A 20,346-nucleotide genomic window follows, 5' to 3' on the forward strand; every position below is an offset into this window, starting at 1 on the left:
TCATGTGCCACTTGCATTCTGTAATTTTTACATTCTTAAAATCACCGTTAATAGCTACATGAAGCATAATTCAGAGATACTTTTTATAAATTAACAATACTAGGCTAAATCTATAGCTTATTTTTATTTATAAATACAGTATATTTTACGCGAAGCAATGGTGTGACTTCACCAGCGTCAGATGTTGCGTCCATTCCAAAATGTTTTGCGTCCTGCATTTTATTAGTTTCTTTAGCCACAGCTACAACCTACAGCTTAAATTTAGTGGTATACTTTCTTAATAACTTATTATTGAAGAGTATTTTATTGACATTTATTTTCATTTTGACTGCTTAATACTTCTGTTGTACTTTTTCTCTATTCTTATTTAATGCATATCCCTATTTATTCCAGTATTTTTCACACTGTATCCAACTTACTACAGTTTGAAAACGTCTCATTAGCTAGTCAAAATGTCACTTAAAATAAAGAATGCTTTGGATACTCCGTGCATTTAAGTTCATTTTCTTTAGATATCATAAAGGAACTTCTATATCTCTCATGAATGAATAATTACAGGTATAATTTTCTTTTTCACCTTCATACTAGTTCCTCTCACAGTGTTGTGCACATAATTTTTGTGTATATAATATACATGGCCATACTTAATAAGACAGTTTTATGTTGGCTTGTCTCATTCTAAAGAAACATCCCCCACAGAATATACTAATCACTTACTCTCCATCTTTCACACCGTAAATAATGCGTAGACATTGAGGATCATAAAAAACTACCCTTACACACGCCATTCTACAATATGTAATAATTAATAAAATTTCTAAATGTGATGAAAAAGACCAATGGTGACTCCTACAATTCAAATAAAATACTTGTGTTCATTTCTTCAATAAAGCAAGTAAACCACCCAAAAATTTCCCAAGGGAAGCTAGCAATACCATACCAGATGTTGGTAAACTTAGGAAAACCACTTTTAAGTTACCAAGAAAAGAGATATGATAAAATCTCTACAGAACTGACTTCAATGATAAGTTAGAAAAGAGATGAATCCTTTGTTATTTTAACAGGGGCCTCTTGTTCTCTACGTCAAATGAAATAATGATAGCATCAGCATCAAGAATGCAATCCTGAACATGAAAAAATAGTCAAACCCTTTTGAGTATTGCAAAGGGTAGTACATATATATTAAATGTAAGTAAACAATGCGAAATTGTTATTGCTTTCTTGCATTCTCCCAGTTTTCAAAGTTTGGAGTGTCAGAAAAAGGAAAGTTCTAGGAAACATGCTTAGTGTTAAGAACTAAATAAAATACTCAAGATGCATATATAATAAAGCTGTGAAAGAATATGTGCTTTACTTTTGTATCAAACAGTTTGTCAAGGGTAACTCAGGATGTAACAAAATTTGGAGGGGGAGGGAGGGCATCTTAACAATGGTCGTTCGTCTTAGCCCTTTTATGAAAAAACTATCAAAATTCAAAGTACTGAGCAATATAATAAATATGAAAATAAACAATTTACAAGTTATTATAAATAACTTTTCTAATGCTGCAAAAATATACAGTACTGTATTACTAATCTCTAACTCACCTTGATACAGTGTGTGTTAACTGTAAGTAATCCTTTTCTTATAAGAAAATCAACATGAAGCATTTGCTATTTAGAGATAGCCATGCAGAAATGATACAAGAAAAAAGATGAAACCATACCTTATGGGAGGACCCTTTCACTTGCGATATCTGGACAGAACCGCCTATTCCACTCTTCTTAGGAGTTACGATCTCATTGGTTTTCACCGGCTGTAAAAATAAAAACATACAGTTAAAAACAAAATAACAGACACTATAAAATGAGTAAATGGTGTTGGGGGAAGGGGGCAGTGAGGAAGTAGGCGTTCATAAGGTCTAATCAATGGAATAAAACAACTTGTTGCAGAAATGTACAAAAACATTACACTAATACAGTGGTTCAAAATTAAAACCAGTGTTAGAGGATTAAAATCAAAACCAAGTATAGTATCCACAACCACAGTAGCACCTCAGCTTAACCTATGCTTCTAGTATGTAGCCTTCTGATAAACAGCAAATCCAATATATCTAGACTCCTTAAAATGCAGCTCCACAGATATATATGGAAGACTTGCTTGTGGCGGCATCTTCACCAGCAGCACTTCCTTGTCTCCTCCAGCAGCTTCAGTTTCTCCAGTTTTGCAAGTTCCTGGCTCTCCAAATCATGTTGGGGAAGTGCTGTATACATTGACCCTGTAGAAACCCTTGTTCATCCAATGAAACAAATGGCAGAAGTTTCTCTGAAGACCAGATCCTCCTGCCAAGATGTGGTAGCAACTGAAAGGTCACATGATATGCCTGGAGAAGTTGGTCCTTTGCAGTTGGTTCAGGATTTATTTCCTAAAACCTGTTCAGTGAAAACTTGAACAGATGACCATCTAAACCTCATTACGAATGAAGTTTGAAAGAATCTATGTTGATGGTAGGATCAGCAAAACTTCAAGGTAGAAACACCATAATTTATGCTTCCCCAGGAAATCTTCTTCACCGATGAAACAAGCACATGACTGGTGATCTTATTACAAGACTTCCACGCAGAACTCAGTTTCTTAAAGAGTAGGATGTCAATTTCCTAGAACTCAAGGCAGTCCTTCTAGGTCTGTTAGTCTTCACACTTCAAGTAAGAGGCAGGATAATCAAAGTGATGATGCAAACACTACCATTGTGGCATACCTGAATGTTAAATATGTATCAATGTAACTTGCAACAAATTACTCACAAAACTTTCTCTACCTTAAACAAAAACCAACTTGTCTCCTATCCCTGTAAAAGGGGTCTATAATTTGTTGAGTAATATAATACATAGTTGTCAATGTATTGTATTACTACAGCACATATTAATGCATAAACTTCCTGCTATCATTGAAATAAATAATATTAAGTTCCAGTCAGAGTCAGTCAGGAATTGTAGGAATTATAAGTAAGTTGGCAATTTGATTGGTTTTACATCATTGCTTTTACATTTATTTTGCAGATGCATTGTTTATATTTATGAATAGAACAACTAAAGTATTATAAGTAGAAAATTCATTCTTCATGAGAAGAAAGGACATTTTTGTATGGATATGCAGTCAACAAATTTGGCCTGACAACATTGAAAATTAAATCCTTTTACAAGGCCTAATAAAAAATAATCTTCATAAAAATGAGAATCACTATTAAATGAACAACTTCGTAATAGTTTGATAATAAATTCATTCATAAAAAGAGAAAATGTACCAAAAACACACCCAAAGAATAACTCAGCCAGGTTGCTATGCAGTAATATTACACTAGGCATAAAAGACCAAATTTCTGTATGAAGTGCAGTCTCTTTAAAAGAGAGAAACACAAGCTAACTGTTAAGTGAGTGGGAGAAAGGTACAAAGCTGGGTATGATGGGTTGGTTACTCTGGAATCTATGATGCCACAATCACAAGGTTAAACAAACAGTCACATTCATTTCAAGATTTGCTATGTCTAGCCCACTTAGTAGATTACTTGTTTAAGAATTTTTTTCCCGGCCCTGGATAAATCCAATACATAACGAAATCCATTAAGTGGAGTGTCAAATGTAGTTTAAAAGTTACAGCCAAGGTTACATTCGAATTTACCATAGACCTGTATGTATGACTTTGCCCTAAACCCACATACCATACTGAGTCCCTCCCACCCACAAATATAAAGGCCAAAGTCTTTGTTTTCAAAAATGTTAAAATTACAGTGCTTCAGTAATTGTTAGCTTAAAAAGATGGAAAAGACATTTGCACAGTAAGAGACTTGCCACATGAAACACAGATTATAAAACTGATAGACAATGAAGGCAGACATCTTTCACAGCTACAACAAAAGTAGTGCATATCAAACTTACTGAGCTATCAGAATCTTCCACTTTCTCTTCATCATCCTCCTCATCGTCATCATCTTCCTCTTCCTCTTCATCCTCATTGTCATCTTTTGTGGAAACTGGACTTTCCTTGTCCTTTTCAGCCTTCTGATATATAATTTTTTTACGAACGTTTTTTCTTACCACCTTACGTAATCTTTCTATCTGATTTTTGGTCTTTTTGTGAGCTGTAAAAGAAATAACTGGTTATGAATATGCTTCAATAATTAACAAAGCACTTCATTATTAAGATACATGCAATAAAATTCCACAGTAAATAATGGTTTTGCTGCTAAAGAAGGAATTGGAGAGAGAGAGAGAGAGAGAGAGAGAGAGAGAGAGAGAGAGAGAGAGAGAGAGAGAGAGAGAGAGAGAGAGAGAAATTTGTAGTGAAATCTTTTGAGAGAGAGAGAGAGAGAGAAATTTGTAGTGAAATCTTTGAGAGAGAGAGAGAGAGAGAGAGAGAGAGAGAGAGAGAGAGAGAGAGAGAGAGAGAGAGAGAGAGAATTTGTAGCGAAATCTTTTATCAAAATATTGCTATTTTGTACTGCAAGTATTATCGTGGTTTAAGCAGATAGTGAAAAACTTTACTGGTAAGAAAAATAAGTTGGTTTACTGTTAACAAGAAAATATCATTCCATGGGAAGAACTTTTTTTTTTTTTTTTGCCATATGAACCCATTACCTTTTTTTTTTTTTTTTTTTTTTGCCATATGAACTCATTTTTTTTTTTTTTTTTTTTTTTTTGCCATATGAACTCATTACCTTTACACATCCTTTTGTATACTATATACACATACTTTTACAGGACTCTATAGAGGAAAACGAATCCTTCCACTTCTCACCAGCCCAAGAAGTTTCTGAGGTTTTGCCTAACCTAAAATGAGAGTGCTCAGAATCGGAAGACATTTGCCCACCAGAGAAATTTCAAAGAACTGGGAAGAATTGGAACCTTAAAGTACTTTCTTGAGATCGACAGTAGCTAAAAGTCTCCCTTCCAGAAAGAGCAAAAGACAGAGGCTACAGTTTCCATTATGAAAGAAGCCTTTAGGAATAATAATAATAAAAAAAAACCATAAAAGCCTCAACAGGCTGCCCAACACATATGCTGCTTTTTTTTGTATTAACCTTCCTTGTTGTCCAGACGATGTCATAACAGAAATTGGCTCTGAAGCCTGGGGAGGGGTTCATATCCAGAAATGGCCAGCAAAACCTTGACTACCCATGGAGCTGCTCTAATATCTTGCCATTAGTTCCATAACTTCCCATTAGTTCCACAATTTCTGAAGACAAGCCCCCGATCACATAACAGATCTGTGAGTGGCTTGCTTCACCTCCTCCTGCTACCACCAAAGGACAATTTAAAGGGTGGCTGCCTTCTTCTGCAGCTAGGACATCCTCAGAAAGTCCATGTTGCATCTAGCCCCAACACACCACCCAAACTAAAAGTCTCACTGAAGGAGGCTTCATCCTCACTTACAACAATACATATATTCATGCGATACTCAAAATCAATGTACTTATAAAATATTATCACAGGACTACATACAACAACGGACAGAAAAGACAACTGATACATTAACTGAGCTCATAAAACGTTAAAAATTATTAGGGGTTATAAAATATCCAACTACAAGAAATGAAACATTATTAACAATACTACCCTAAAATGGAAAACTGCATTATCTGCAAAGTTTTCGAAATTGAGATATGCCACCTATTGGGCTTGTGAAACACTAATACACAAGTTACAGCAGTTTCAGAATGATTCTTCAATGCTTTCCACGAGTATTTAGGGGTCCTATTTGCAGTATCTGCATAATCAAAATAAGACCAGGGAGTATCTACCATTTTTCTCGGTTTTGTATTTTTGCAGATACTGCAGTCTTCCATTTTAGGACAGAATACAAGACAGTTCAGAAATTCAGGGTGAATAAGGTAAATGAATGAAGAGACACTGGCAAAAACCTAGACTCTCAAGGTGATGAAATGACTGAGTACAAAGTAACCAGTCTTGACAAAGCCAGTAACCTGGAATATGAACCATGCAATTGCAAAATACCTAAAAAACACTGATCATTTACTGAGCATAAAGTGAAATGAGCTGAAAAAGATTGTGATTATTAAGGCAAAACATGAGAAAATGAGTAATGATAACAACTGGAATTACCTCTTGACCTGCCAAACCATGATAAGTAAGGTAACTGGCTGATACATATCTGAGGATCTCACTGAGCAATGTAACAGGTCATCTTCTGTCTCAGACAAAAAGACTGGTGAACCTGGGAACTTGTGGGACTATGAATATGGCATATACATGATTAATGCTTTTGTGAATGGAACAACTAGTTCTTCACTATTTGTTTAGATGGATAAAAATTTGTTCTTATACTTCTTAGCCCTAACATTTTACAATTGTCCCTCAAAATTCATGGGTTTTGGGTTCAAGGATTTGACTACTCAAGGAATTTTCATCAATTAAATTAAACTTTATAAACACTCTCTCAATTACGAACAGTATATGGAAACAAAAATAAACTACAGAACTGTATGTATACTGTAGTATCATAATACAGGTACAGCATGAGTATTCTCTTTCTCTCTCTCTCATCTCGTAACCCTCACAAACTTCAAGGGGAAAAAAATTAAGACAGTAATATGGAACAGCAAAAAAGTACACCAACACAATGAATATTTATAAACTTTAAAAGTAAATTTGGAGAATATCTATGGGAATTCCAAGAAAGACATACAAAAGAAATTACACAAATATAAAAGTGAATAAAGTATATTTAGCAATTAAATGTTTCAAAGTTCTTATGATAAACTACTACAGCAAAGTATTAAGCCTTTTACCATACTCATCAGTGTGCATACTATGGCAATAAAAAATATATGCATGCAGTATACATTGCTCTCATAAAAGAATCTGTTGAAAGAAACAAACTCACTTCTTTGAAGGTGCTTAACAACTGCCCACATGCTTAAGAACGACGCTTGGCAAATTGGACAGGAGTAAATGCAACGCTCAAACCCATGATGTGAACGCTGGTGAACACTCAAGGTTTTCTGGGTTGCAAATCTTGTATTACCTGGAATCATTAAAAAAAAAACTATGACAATTGCTTAAAATTACCTTAAGCTTGCAAACAGCACGCAATTTATTTAGAAGAAAAAAGCTTTGACTGTCTACTATTTTTCTTTTGACAAAGTTCTGATGCTATAAAAATGACCAACAAATCACTCATCTCTTGCTTTTACTCTATTGTCCTAACATAACAAATTTTTAATCAATTTGTATTTTTCATAACTAACAAACCTGCAGTCTTATCGTAGGGGAATTTCTCTAGCACCAGCTGGAGTCTGGTTAAAAAATCACAAGGATTTTATGGCAAGAGGGCTCAGGCCAACCTGGCTTACCCCTCAACAACACTGTGACTTATCAGTTTTTCTTCCAGCCCAGGTAACTGAGTGAGGGGTGGCTTGCGGTGGGCCATATACGTTAGGACCGCAGGTTTGTTAGTTATGAAAAATACAAATTGATTAAAAATTTGTAATTTGTTCATACACAGAACAAACCTTTGGTCTTAACATGGGGGCGACTTGCTCTTGGAGGGAGGAAAAAGTACGCCTCAGAACCAACTGGAGGTTCGGCTCACCTGGGCTCATTTCTTGGCCAAAGATAGGACACAGGAAGGAGTCGCATGCCTTTGATCTGTTAAACAAAAGGCTACTTTACAGCCAGACATCCAGGCTAGTAGACAATGTGAACTCCTGCCTACACTGTGTCTTGGAGGAAAGTAAAGATCCTGTAATTGTCAGAGACAACAAAACCTACGTTTGACACTAACCTTGTTTGTTGCCATTGCCTCTCCCCTTGTAAGAGAGAGAGGCAGGGACTTGCTTTTATAAGGAATTTGTATTATGTAATAACAATCAAATACAGGCAAACCCTGGTTAACGGCGGGCTCGGTTAACGGCGATCCGGTTTTATGGCACTCATCTAGCAACAAAAATCAGCAATTTTCGGCGGCGAAAATCACAGATTTCCGCTTATTGGCGCCGATAATTGGGTACTGGCGCTGATACATACCTAACAGAGGCACTGATAACCGAAAATCGGCGCCGATAAACCCCGAAAATCGCTGATTTTCGGTTAGCGGCGATTTTCGGTTATCATCACACCCTCAGAACGGAACCACGCCGATAACCGGGGACTGCCTGTACAGCCAAATAGAAATGGAAGCTCACTCACCAGGTTGGCATGTGCCCTCCTTCTTCACCCCCAATGGCTACCAACTGTTGCCACCAAATCCTTGTACTTTTTTAACTGGACTCTAGCTGGCGCTAGAGAAATTCCCCCATGTGAAGACCAAAGGTTTGTTCTCTGTATGAACAAATTATGCTTTTTTCATATAGGCTCTGTGTTCATAATTTAACAAATTAAAGCCGTGGCAATCCAACATTATCCAAAGCTGCAAGGATAATGTTATTTAAGGAGATGATGTCTCTACATTATTATTACTATTACAGGCAGTCCCCGATGGGGGTACGCGGCTGTTGGCGCCTCTATTAGGTGTGTATCGGCGCCGATAGGCGGATATCAGTGCATATCAGCACCGATAACCCAGTTAATCCAGTTATTATCGTCGCTAGACAAGCACCATAAAACCGGATCACAGATAACCAGGACAGCTGATAACTGGGGAATGCCTGTATTTATTATTATTATTATTATTATTATTATTATTATTATTATTATTATTATTATTATTTGCCACAAGTAATTTTTATTTTCTTATAATTTTCCTTCTTTCTTACCATAGGGATGCTTCTAAGACTCAATTAAAGTCCATGGAATTGCAATTAGGGCTACTACAGACTATGAATTTGCAATATATACAGAGGATTTGATGCATTTTGCTTAGGTAGGCATGTCAAGGCATATTTTGTGCAACAGGAAAGCAAGAGCTGCAATATGAGTCCTGTCCTCATATGAATGGAAAATATTTTAATGGTCTAATAGACCACAAAGTAAAAATCTTTAAACAGCAAAGATACTTACATAACAAACAAGTCAAGTCCTTAGAATCAGAGTGGGAAGATGACTGATCCACATCCATCGACATTATTTCACCAGAAGCAGTTTTCACAATTTCCCCATTCTGGTTGATTGCTACTGTTAGTCCACTTTTACTGTTTGAGGCCTAAAAATTAAAAAATTAGTTTACTTATTATGAGTTTATCAAGTATATTTTAATTTTAAAAATGGTTAAATTTTAAAAATCATCTCCTCTCAACTTACTAACAAATCCCTGCAATTTTCAATTCAACTTAAGGTAATATGTACAGTAGTAATTTTTCTAATACGTAATATACAGCACGTTATTCACGTGAACATTACCAGTACTTGTAGGTAACTAAACGGTACTGTAGATTTCTTGCTGAACAAATGAACCATGTATTTTTCTGTCTGCTTACCTAGTGTTGCAAGATTTTCTGCCATTCATTTGTAAGTAAACCACTTATTTCTGTGGTTCTCCTATCACTTATTTCTAACAACTGTGAGGAACCCCAGTGCGAAAGGAGGGTTTTTTAGGTAAGGAAAACCAAAAAAGTTAATTGCGCCAAGAGGAATGGCCACAAATGCACACACCAAAATAAAAACTGGGAAAAACATATGGGCCATTTGTGTAATCAGTAATGAAAGGAAGGTGTCTGTAAAGCTTTAAGATGGGAGAAGACAATTACAGGGATACACTTTAACTAAAAATAACATAACCTAACTTATGATGGTGACTCCGACCAGAACCCGGAAACCTGACCTAACCTTGAGTGCTGTAAATTGCAGAGTATGGGGATACACTACATTCTAATCTAACTCAGCCCTACCTGTATTGGCTCCCCTTACCTAACATGACCTAGTGCTGTAATGGCTGATATGCATATCTATAAACTGCAAGGGATATACCTCTCCCCAGATATGCCACTGTCAAGGAATTTTATTGTACTTTTGAATGCAAAAAATAAATTACTTCCTACTATTTTATTATTACTGAATAGATTATAACATTTGTTTCTTTCTGGCTAACTTCAACACCTTATTTTGATCTTATATATGGTTTACTTTACTACTCACCTTAAAAGAAACCAGTCTGTGTAATAAAAATACACAATTACAGAGTAAATATATCACTATGTAAACTAAACAAAGACTTTCAAACACCTGAACGGTGCTCTTCGTCGGTATTAACATTAAAATGTAAAATGAGAGGGTAGTTTTCTTATGAATAGCTTTTAAAAATGGTGGGGGGAGGGCAAGAAGCTAACAGCTGGGCCAACCACGGAAGTGCTGGTTCGGGTGCGCTGCATAGGCGCAACATCGCAAGTTCGAAGATCAAGGAGGTTGGCGCAACTGCCTGTTGAATTTGGAAGACCCTAGCAGCACCCGAACCAGCACTTCTGTGATGAGCTGTTATCTTCTCACCACACTCCCCATTTTTAAAAGCTATTCATAAGAAAGCTACCCTCTCATTTTACATTTTAACGTTAACACACATGAGGTCGAAAGTAGTGTTTATTTCACATAGTAATATATTTACTTTATAAGTGTGGATTTTTATTACACAATAATAATTATAATAATAATAATAATAATAATAATAATAATAATAATAATAATAATAGTAAAAATAATATCAACTACACTGAAAAACAGTCATGGAGACACTTACCTCTTCTATCAGACTACTCATAGGCATACTTGGTGAAGCTGAGCCAGGGGGTATGAATGACTGGAAAACGGCATTTGTAACACCACCTATGTCTTCTAGCATAACGGAACAATCGCGACTCAACTTATCGCGACTTCTGCTTACTTCACCAAGCCTGTATAATGAAAATCTAATCAGAAGACTAAAAAAAAATCCAAGGCCTATTAAAAAAATATAAATCATAGCACTAAAACTGAGAAAGCGGAAAAAATTGTACAAGAATTAAAACATTTTTAGTAAATAATGGAAAAAGAATTTATAAATCTGTTTTTTAATATCTACTTATTAAAAGTACCAAATTCCTGCTCTCAGCCAAATTCAATATAATTTAGTCTTTTAACTTTGAGACACTGCAATACAGTACAGTAATCAGGCTTCAAAATAAGAGCAAAAGCACAATTCTGTTGTGAAAAAGAAACTTACAGCAACCAATGCAAGAAAATTATCTAAAACCTCATATGGGGTAATCCAAAATGGAGTGTGTTCTACCACATAAGTTCTGACCTCTTAAAAATTTCAAAGAGTTAAAACTACCAATATAATGCTGTAAGTAACAATATTCGTAAGAAGGGAAGCTGTAATGAGCTTGACAAAATGAAGAAAAAACACATGCACAAGCTGGTACAAGGAGTTCTAGAATATAGTAAACAGATTGAGGAGGGTTGAAGAGGTGAGAATCATTTTTATAGTGTGGTTTAATGAGGCCAACAAGTAACACTGCTACTCTTGTAGTTTGCCCAAAGATGTGTTCTTAAATGAGAACTAAACACAAATCAAAGGGAATGGATGAAAATTACACAAAATTCAGGGATGATGAGACAAACTTTAACATCATCTAAAGTGAAATGGAAAGCTTTAAACAACACAGCATGATACTCACGATTTGTAATAAGACGAAGACCCCGTGTGTGTGGATGATGATGATGATGACGATGACGCATGATATGCCTTTCTTTTTCTAGCAAGCTTCAGTGCTATGGAATCTATTCCAGAATGCTTTGCTTTCCCCTGTGCTGATCTTATCGGAGAAGTATAAGTGGTTGGTATTGTCGTTCTCATTGTATTCAAGTCCTCACCGTCAGGAGGGGGCTCAGGTTCTACCACTACTGTACTCGACTGAGTTGTTACGCCCTGTACGTCACCCTGATGGAAGTAGCAGTAGTAGTAGTAGTAGTAGTAGTAAAAATAACACAGACTTCATAACACTCTAAGCAGCAACAAATATATTTCTACCATAATGACGGTTTAATTATCAGGCACATATATTTGGGCAACAGGAAAATTCCACTTCAACCTAATAATAAAAAAATTCAAAGGAATTAATTTACTCACTTTGTGGAATAATGTCCGGACATCAGCAAACTCATCTTGACAGTATATTCTTTTATGTGCTAAGAAATTAACCACAGACCGGAACAGGCTACGGCACACTTTGCATTCCAAGATAACATCACACTCGTTGAGGACAACATTCCTTACCTATAAAAATATTTCAACACTAAAGAACATACATAATTATCTCAATTCCAGGCTTGCTAATAATTGGCACATGTAATTTTCTTTTATGAAAAACAAAGCAATTCTCTTACAATTATAAATAAACCATTATATTACCTATAGTAATATGGAATATACTTAAAAAATACTCTTAATTTATAGGAAGGGGGTGGGTTATGCAATTAACAGTATTTTTCAATAATCTGAAGAGACTAAGGATGAATTATCACAGGTACGTCAGAATGTACAGCTTACTTTATAAAAGATAAAAATTGTTTTGTTAGATCACTAGAGCTACAGTATTGGAAAAGATTATTCCCATATGGATCACAGTAAAGTACCCAATACCAACTCTTCTAAGTATTTCTGATAACCTAAGAATATAAAAGCACCCATCAACAAATGAAATCATCTTGACTGACGATTCACATTCATCAAAATCTCAATCTCAATAATAAAGCTACAATGCCATTCTAAGACATCAAGAGAGATGTTAACAATTGGAAACTAAAAACACTGCATTCGAAAGTCCACTAAAACTCACCTCCTCAGTTCCCGTAACCAAGAGTTTTGCTAGACCACCCACTCCATTTGTTGCAGCATTAATGGAACGTTTAAGTAGAGAATAGTCAGGATCCTCTGGAAGCTCAAACACCTCAACACCCTAAAATACAAATGAACAATATTAAATCTTTTTAAGAATTATATACCCTTCTTAAGGTAAAACACCTTTTCTAGGGCTGTAAGACCCACTTCATTCAAAATATCATTCAATAAACTGCCTCCAGGTCTTATACATGATTTCAGGTATCTAATTGGCTAATGTTTACCCAAATTCCGTAGACTATCAGTACTTATACTAAGCATTACCATTATTATAGGGACTAAGAAAAACAGATCATTGTTAAACAGCAGATGTTTGTTCTGATATTACTGACAACATGATAATGGGGAGGCTTATGGCTGTGGATAAATATTTCAACATGCCTCCTTTCCCAACAAAAATAACCCACACAAAATACTGGCACACTGTATTACACCAACTTCTCAATCTTTTTCTCAACTGGCTACATTTTGCATCTGCACCAATAGTAAAAAATCTGTTGCCCAATTGTTTTGCACATTTACAATATACAACTGAACAATAGTTCAAAAACATATGTTTCCATTCAGAGGTTTTATATCTAAATCATTGAACTACCCTATATTTTATATTCCTGCATTCAGCAGACCATGATTTCAGACCGAAGATTTCACTGAACCTTGAAATGTACCACATTAAGCTTTCTTACAGTAAGGACCAGTAAGATTAAATGCCAACTGTTTCATGTATATTCTGCATATAGATGCTGCATTGGTTGTATTAATGAATATAAGGGCTATTTAAAACCTGAATTTCCTACTTAATTTGTATCACCCTATCTTACAGGCAGCAGCTCCCAAAGACACGCTGAAAGAACAACAATACTCCCACCTGGCCAGGTAAGTTCCTGGGAAGTTCATTGGGGTTCTAAGCAGAGAAAACCCTCAGGTTTTAACATTTTCCCTAAAACAAGAGTTGAATTCTCTTCCAAAAGAGGGGCTGACAAACCATTCTGGTCTGAATGCACACGGACCTTGGACATGAACTACAGGCCTTGGCAGTGCAAATCGCTAAAAAAAAATTTGGGGTAGCTGTGAACAATTTAAATCATGGTCCACAACCCCATACACTTTCATATTGTAATGATTTTGACCACTTGAAATAGTGGTTCATATCCCCTATAATTCTGTTATGATAGGTCAAAACCAAACTAGAAGCTACGGATGAGCACCACGGCTCGGACAAACTAGGAATACCCTAAGTGTTTGCCTGATCATGTGCACATGGCTCGCAAAAATACCATGAACCCTTTGTTGCATGTATATTACCTGGGGATCGTGTATGAGTATATCGGGAGTTCAAAACAAACCCACCATCACCCAAGGATTCATACTCACAACGTTCCAGTACCTACAGGTATACTCTAATGGAGAGCTGTACAGTAATACTTACACACCCTATCTGCACACATGAGGACGATTATTACTGGAGGCTCAACAACACTGAGATCTTGGAAGGAGAAGCAACAGCAAATGGTACAGTCACTGTGGTAAAGGTAAGCACACTGATCACTCACCTTCCTGCATACAACTCCCCCTCAGCCGAGGAGGGAGAAGTAGGCCAACGTTTCTAGCCTTCCTCCTCCACCAAAACCTTCCTGTGGCAGCTGCAGGTCCTAGCCCTTCACACCTCTATTATTCACTTTTTATCCATGGTAAAGCAAACAAAACACTTAAAACAAAAACATAAACTCTAACTTAGCAGTCAGCAAGATCACACTTAAAACAAAAGTCAGCAAGATCACACTTAAAACAAAAACAAACTCTAACTTAGCAGTCAGCAAGATCACAGCAAGATCTCTTCACTTAACGGCACTCATAGAAAAAATCCTTATGACAGCAGGTAAGTGGGGCTATTCCCCCACTAAACTCCTTCAATCACCAGTTAGCTACCTTCTTACTAAGCTTCCATGTTTGTATTTTCTTAGGAACAATCCATTATTCTGTTAGTACTTATAAACCCTAGAGGGATATCATCACAAAATTTAGTTACATTACATTTGTACTTACTGGTGACCCTTTATCTTCTGGTATACCAGACTTTGGCTTTTGTGATGGTGCCTTATTAGAGCCACTAGGGGTACTGCTGACCTGCTGTCTGCTACTGCTACTGACAGATTTTGTACTAGTAGTCGATGAGGTAGACACTTTGTTACTACTGCTGCTTGAGGCACTGGACTGGCTTGAGCTTGCTGATTTGTTTGGGGTGTTGGATACTCTAGTCGGATTTGCCCCTGCCTTCCTAACAGCAGGTTTTACTGGAGGGCGGGAGCCCGTTGGTGGAAGTTTTCCACTGGCTGTAGTTTTTTTCGTGGTTAAAAGTTTACGAGCCCTCTTCACCATTTCTGGGTTATTCAACATCCTGTCAAAATAAAAATAATAATAATAAAAACATAGCCCAACAGACAACAAAACATTATGGTAAAAGAGAAAAGGTACCCCATTTTTTTCTAGCTCTAACAGGCAAATGGATAGAGTACATGGGTATGCTTATTCTAAAAGGCTATCTGCATTCCAATCCAAATGAATTAAGACAGGAAGAGTAATACACTTGTTCTGTACTTATAGGCGCCTCACAAAGAAATAAAGGGAAAGGCTCTATGTGACCTCTTAACTAACTTGCTATGAACACCTCATTCCCTCTTCATATTTCAATATCATACCTTAGTTAATCATTCACCTTTTACCTCACACATGAACTTTACAAAAAATTAATATACTGTAATCTGAAATTACGCCATTTCTTACACGAAAAATGCATCATTGCAGTTGAATTCTCCCTTTCAAATATCTATAATATTCTATAACAAGAAGTTCAAATCAATATTCATGCTGCTAATCATAATGACAAGCCTTTAGGAAGTTTATCAGTGACTTACCGATTAATAGTTTTCTTATCTATGTTAAAGTGCCCGGCAGTTTTCTTCTTAAGGCCAAATTTATCGTCCCCTCCGTGTTTAAAATAGTAGTCTAAAACCTTTAATTTAAAATCACTTGAATACGTTATCTTCTTGGAAGACATTGTGAATAGTCCTGTAATGAAATAAAACATTCATCAGTAATCAATAAATTAAATGAAATGCTCTAACATTACCTAAAATACAATAGGATACACTGTTGTACATAATTACATGTATTACCTTAGTACTTTTACATACAGCACATAATTACGGCTCTCCAATGAAATTTTGAATAAAGCAGTTTTCATTAAATAATATTCATAAACTAAATTCAGCACAGCTGTAAAATTCAATCTTTGAATATCACTCTTTCATAGCATATTAGCAAACATGTACAACTGAGTCTTTTATATACAGGTCATAAAACTTCCTACAAGAGAGTTAGCATACACAATAATGATACATCTAAACACAAATTTTAACTATTTCATAAAGGGAAACATATCAGTGGGGTATCAATGCAAAAGAATGAATTACCCCCTAAAAGACAAGAACAATTGCAGCTATAAACTGTACATTGACACTGCAGCTGAATTAGACAATCTACAAGGCTGCGAAAAAGTACTGCATTGAGGTGGGTAAGACTTCAAAGCTCCTAGGAGCATGGACAACCCTAATTAGGAAGATAGGTCCACATTCTTCAGTCAAAAGACCTGGTTCAAGAAAGAGCAGTAGGCTTCACCACAGAGACTAAGAGGAGCTTGTCTGTACAAAGAGGGCAAGTAAGTCTGTGACCTGCTTAAAAGTACCTGCTACCAGGGAGAGACCCTGTGTCTAAAAACCATGAAGAGATGATGGCCCACTACCTTAATACACATTGGCCAAGGGCCTCCAGAGGCAACCAAACATTCCCAAGCAGTCCTGTGTGAAAACCTCTACTTTGAACCAACCAGTGGAACCTCAAAATGTTAGGGTATCAAAAAAGAGTGGGCTGGGGGGAATTTCTGGTGCCTTACCAAAGGACCTGGCAGAGAGGGGATAACAAGGAGCTACCAGAGTTATCTGAGACCCAGAGTAACAAACAATCAGTTGATCACTTGGTGAATCACAATGAATGGAGGAAAGGCACAGATGTCCACATTATCCCAAAGGACTTGGAAGACACCCACCAGAACAGCACAGGTGTGGGAGACAAAAACACCTGCTGATGCAAATACGTCAATCTCTAATGTTCCCCAGGCTCAAAAAGCCTTTCCCATGTGAGAATGTAAGGACCACTGTGTCCCCATTATCTGGCACTAATCTACATAGACCCTATTTAATAAATATAGCCTGGGATTTCTTGTCATCATCCTTACTTCTAAGAGGGCCTTCCTTTTGGAGCTCATTTGAACCATACAGAGAGCCCCATTTACTTGTCAATTACAGTTAATGTTTTCTTGAATAACCTGGTCTTCCAAGTTGTGCGCATGTTCTACAATGCATGATGTCCCCATGGCCAGGTCAGGGCACAGCACCCTTGGATAAATTTGGTTCAGGAGGTCCCAACTCCCTGGAAACACCATGCACAAATCTTCTGTGCATTTACTGCAGTGCATTTAAAAGTCCTTTATTCCAATATCTGTTGCATCTTGGCTCCATTAATCTTAAAATACTGATCTATGCTCCTGTGTACTTATTATGACTTGTGGTACATTTTTGTGGATCCTTTCCACACTTCTTTTTCATTCTTCACCTTAAAATATCTCAAAACCTGAAATAGCTTTTATATTCCATTCCTGCTGTAACTGGTAGCCAATACTATCATATCTCAATAGTTTTCCTCTCGCTAAATGATTATTAAAAAGTCAGCAATTCATTTGCGAGTTATTCTTAAAGTTCAATTACAGTCTAGTAAATATTTTAATTTTGCCTATTATTTTGACTTCATATTTCCTGTTAAGAGCTGTTCAATTAGATACTGATTTAGTAAGGTGTTTTGGATCAACCCTACCCAGTCAAGGCCTGGCCTACTAAAATTCTCCCTCCAGGTACTATTCTAGTCCAACCTTCAGGCTTGCATTACTTGTCATGAAATCCCTGAAGGTCTTATCCAGCAAGACCTAAACGTACCATGTCTAGAACTATGGTCTAGACTATGGTATGCTATAAGCCTACTGTGAATGACCCTACATCAGGCTATCAGAGTCCATGAACACAGAGAGCCCTATCTAGGCTTGATCTGATTTCGTTGTTTTAGATTAAGCTGGCCTTATGCCAGCACGGGCTCTTGCTCTTTGACAGCCTGTAAACAGGTTTGACTGGTCTAGCCTAGCCGAGTTGTTTTCCCTCATCTACCTTACACCTACGGTAGCTGAGGGCCCTCATTTCAGACTTGCACATTATCAGAGATAAATGATCTCTTGTTAACTTGAAATACTAGAGGTCCCCTATCTGAAGAAACCATTACCACTGCTAAAATGACAAAAACATAAACGTATCCACCGCCTTGCCCAGCGAAATTCATCCATAATTACTTAGGTCCCCCCTTCATCACGTCGTAATAGGAAATTATTTACAAAACCCATTAACTGAAATGGAGAACCCAGCCTCACCATATCCATATACATGGTGACAATGCCGTAACCTTTCAGTTCACGGCCGTAACTCGAGTTTCGGAGAGGGAAAAAAACCAGGACGACGGGACACTGACAACGAACGAGTTTCGAAGATCGGGGAGAGGGACGAGTCCAGCTGCTTGATGGCTACCCGCCCGACCCTTATTTCGCGTTTTCCTCGCCAAAAATGTCGCAAAATCCTCGTCCCCTACTTCGGAACGAGTGCTAACGTGGTCCTGCAATTTCCCGACGTGAAATGAACGAGCTCAGTGGCCGGCGACCTCTTAAAATCGGGGTGGAAATTTTACAAGGAGGCCCTATGGCTTTGTCGCTGGGCCCCTTTCTCAAACAGGGGATGTCCCACACTTCATCTCGTTTGGAGACGAAAAAAACACTTGAATGCCCACAACCTGCCCACAAACCGAAGTGGCAGCAAACCTAAAGTGGTCTTCTGTCAGGTGTAAATCCCAGGGCGATATTCACACACTTACAAGGTTCACAATAACGAAAATAAATATACGTCGATGTAGCTCCCATCAGCAGCGACTTCAGTAGAGGACGATGACTCTGATAATAAAATGGGCCGATAGAGGGCAGCACAAGTTACCCACTCACAGTTCGTTTGGTGAATGACGTCATGTAGCGGAACGTTTAAATGGCGAATTGAAAAAAACCCTAATTCCACATTTATGTCAATCGAGTAACTTTCTGTGGCTCCTACATAAGGATTACGTCTGTGTAAAACGTCGCCGAAACTCGTTTTTGCATCGAAGTAATAATAGCGGCGACCAGTAAGCGTAATATGATGGTAATCAATACTCGGGTTAGCGTCAGCCATGACGAAGAATGGGAACAGAACTCTGGCCACAACCACGACAATCCACAGGCCACTGCAACATCCTCTTGAGTCGAGTCAGTAAGGCAACAACCTTTGCGGTTATAGTTATACCCAGCCTGACTAGACGCTATTTAAAAGACTCTAAAAGTCTTTTCATGCATATTTGGACATAAGCTAATTGTAAATGAGCGAACATCCCGTGAACGTCCATATACACTGGAATAATGCACTGCTGTACTGTTTTAACAGATTGCATTAACACAAGAATTAACTTCATTGATATCTTAGGTAAACTTATTTTCACATTGCGCTCCATCAAGGCGATCTTTAAAACTTTTACCTTATGCAAACGCCCACTAAATCCGCAAGGATACACAACACACCCCAATGAAAACGAAAACTATTTGAAGACTTGTATAGGGTAGGCTATCAATCGTGTTTTTATTTAAGCATAAAATTTCACAGATAAGGTGGACGAGTGAAATAACGTTCATCTATTTGTTCACCTATCATTCTGGAATTAGAAAAAAAAACTATGAACAAACTCAAAATTCTGTCACTGAGAGACGTCACTTCATTTCAACAGTTCTTTCCACTCAATAGCGCGTTGTAAATCGAAAAAAAAACAGAGCCCTTCCTAATTCTATCAAACTATCATAAAAATGAAAATAAAATCGAGTAAGGAACAAGCGGAAAACAAGTCCAGTCATTAGACCTACATTACTTGAGCCAACCCTGATGTGGGCCCCACGTCCCACAACTATCATAAGAATCTTCGGAACAGCGAGATGCTACATCGCATGCGCTCTTGCACCTGACTTGCTTTTGCTCGGATCTGTGCATGTAATACTTAGTTATCATATTTGCTTGCCCCCTGTGACAATAAGCAGTGTGTTCCTAGCTGAATATGCACCTAATGCATCTTGCTGAATAGATCAAGCATAACGAATTAGTCTTGAACGTAAGCGCGGTATAATGGGGTCAACCCACTGGAGAGTTTATTGAGAGCCAATAGAATTTCTGTACCGTAGTTATATTTTCTTACTAGATTGGCAAATATCGGTGAGACGCTTTTTTCCATGAGTATTTGAGTATAATCTAAAAACAGCCTCATCTTTAAAGAGTACGCCTTCAAGGGTCTTGTAGCCTACATACCCTCTCCTTCCAAATA

The 20,346-nt window shown here is 37.2% G+C and overlaps 1 protein-coding gene across 2 annotated transcripts in view; it reads right to left on the reverse strand.

Annotated features, from left to right (window-relative positions):
- LOC136850844 (uncharacterized) overlaps nucleotides 1–18,968 on the reverse strand; it is a 41,216-nt gene extending 22,248 nt beyond the window's left edge. Inside the window, exons 1-11 of one of the 2 annotated variants that reach the window (XM_067124865.1) lie at nucleotides 18,829–18,968; nucleotides 15,720–15,873; nucleotides 14,851–15,202; nucleotides 12,743–12,862; nucleotides 12,034–12,180; nucleotides 11,582–11,844; nucleotides 10,663–10,816; nucleotides 8,994–9,135; nucleotides 6,880–7,020; nucleotides 3,915–4,117; nucleotides 1,706–1,795 (exon numbers count right to left, since the gene is read on the reverse strand). In XM_067124865.1, coding sequence (XP_066980966.1) covers nucleotides 1,706–1,795; nucleotides 3,915–4,117; nucleotides 6,880–7,020; nucleotides 8,994–9,135; nucleotides 10,663–10,816; nucleotides 11,582–11,844; nucleotides 12,034–12,180; nucleotides 12,743–12,862; nucleotides 14,851–15,202; nucleotides 15,720–15,862 — 1,755 coding nt within the window. In that variant the 5' untranslated portion in view covers nucleotides 15,863–15,873; nucleotides 18,829–18,968. Of the gene's footprint in view, nucleotides 1–1,705; nucleotides 1,796–3,914; nucleotides 4,118–6,879; nucleotides 7,021–8,993; nucleotides 9,136–10,662; nucleotides 10,817–11,581; nucleotides 11,845–12,033; nucleotides 12,181–12,742; nucleotides 12,863–14,850; nucleotides 15,203–15,719; nucleotides 15,874–18,775 lie in introns of both variants that reach the window. The other variant, XM_067124866.1, reaches the window with a different exon arrangement.
- Between the last annotated feature and the right edge of the window lie 1,378 nt (nucleotides 18,969–20,346).

The sequence above is a fragment of the Macrobrachium rosenbergii genome, chromosome 22 (genome assembly GCF_040412425.1).
Source record: "Macrobrachium rosenbergii isolate ZJJX-2024 chromosome 22, ASM4041242v1, whole genome shotgun sequence".
Lineage (NCBI taxonomy): Eukaryota > Metazoa > Arthropoda > Malacostraca > Decapoda > Palaemonidae > Macrobrachium > Macrobrachium rosenbergii.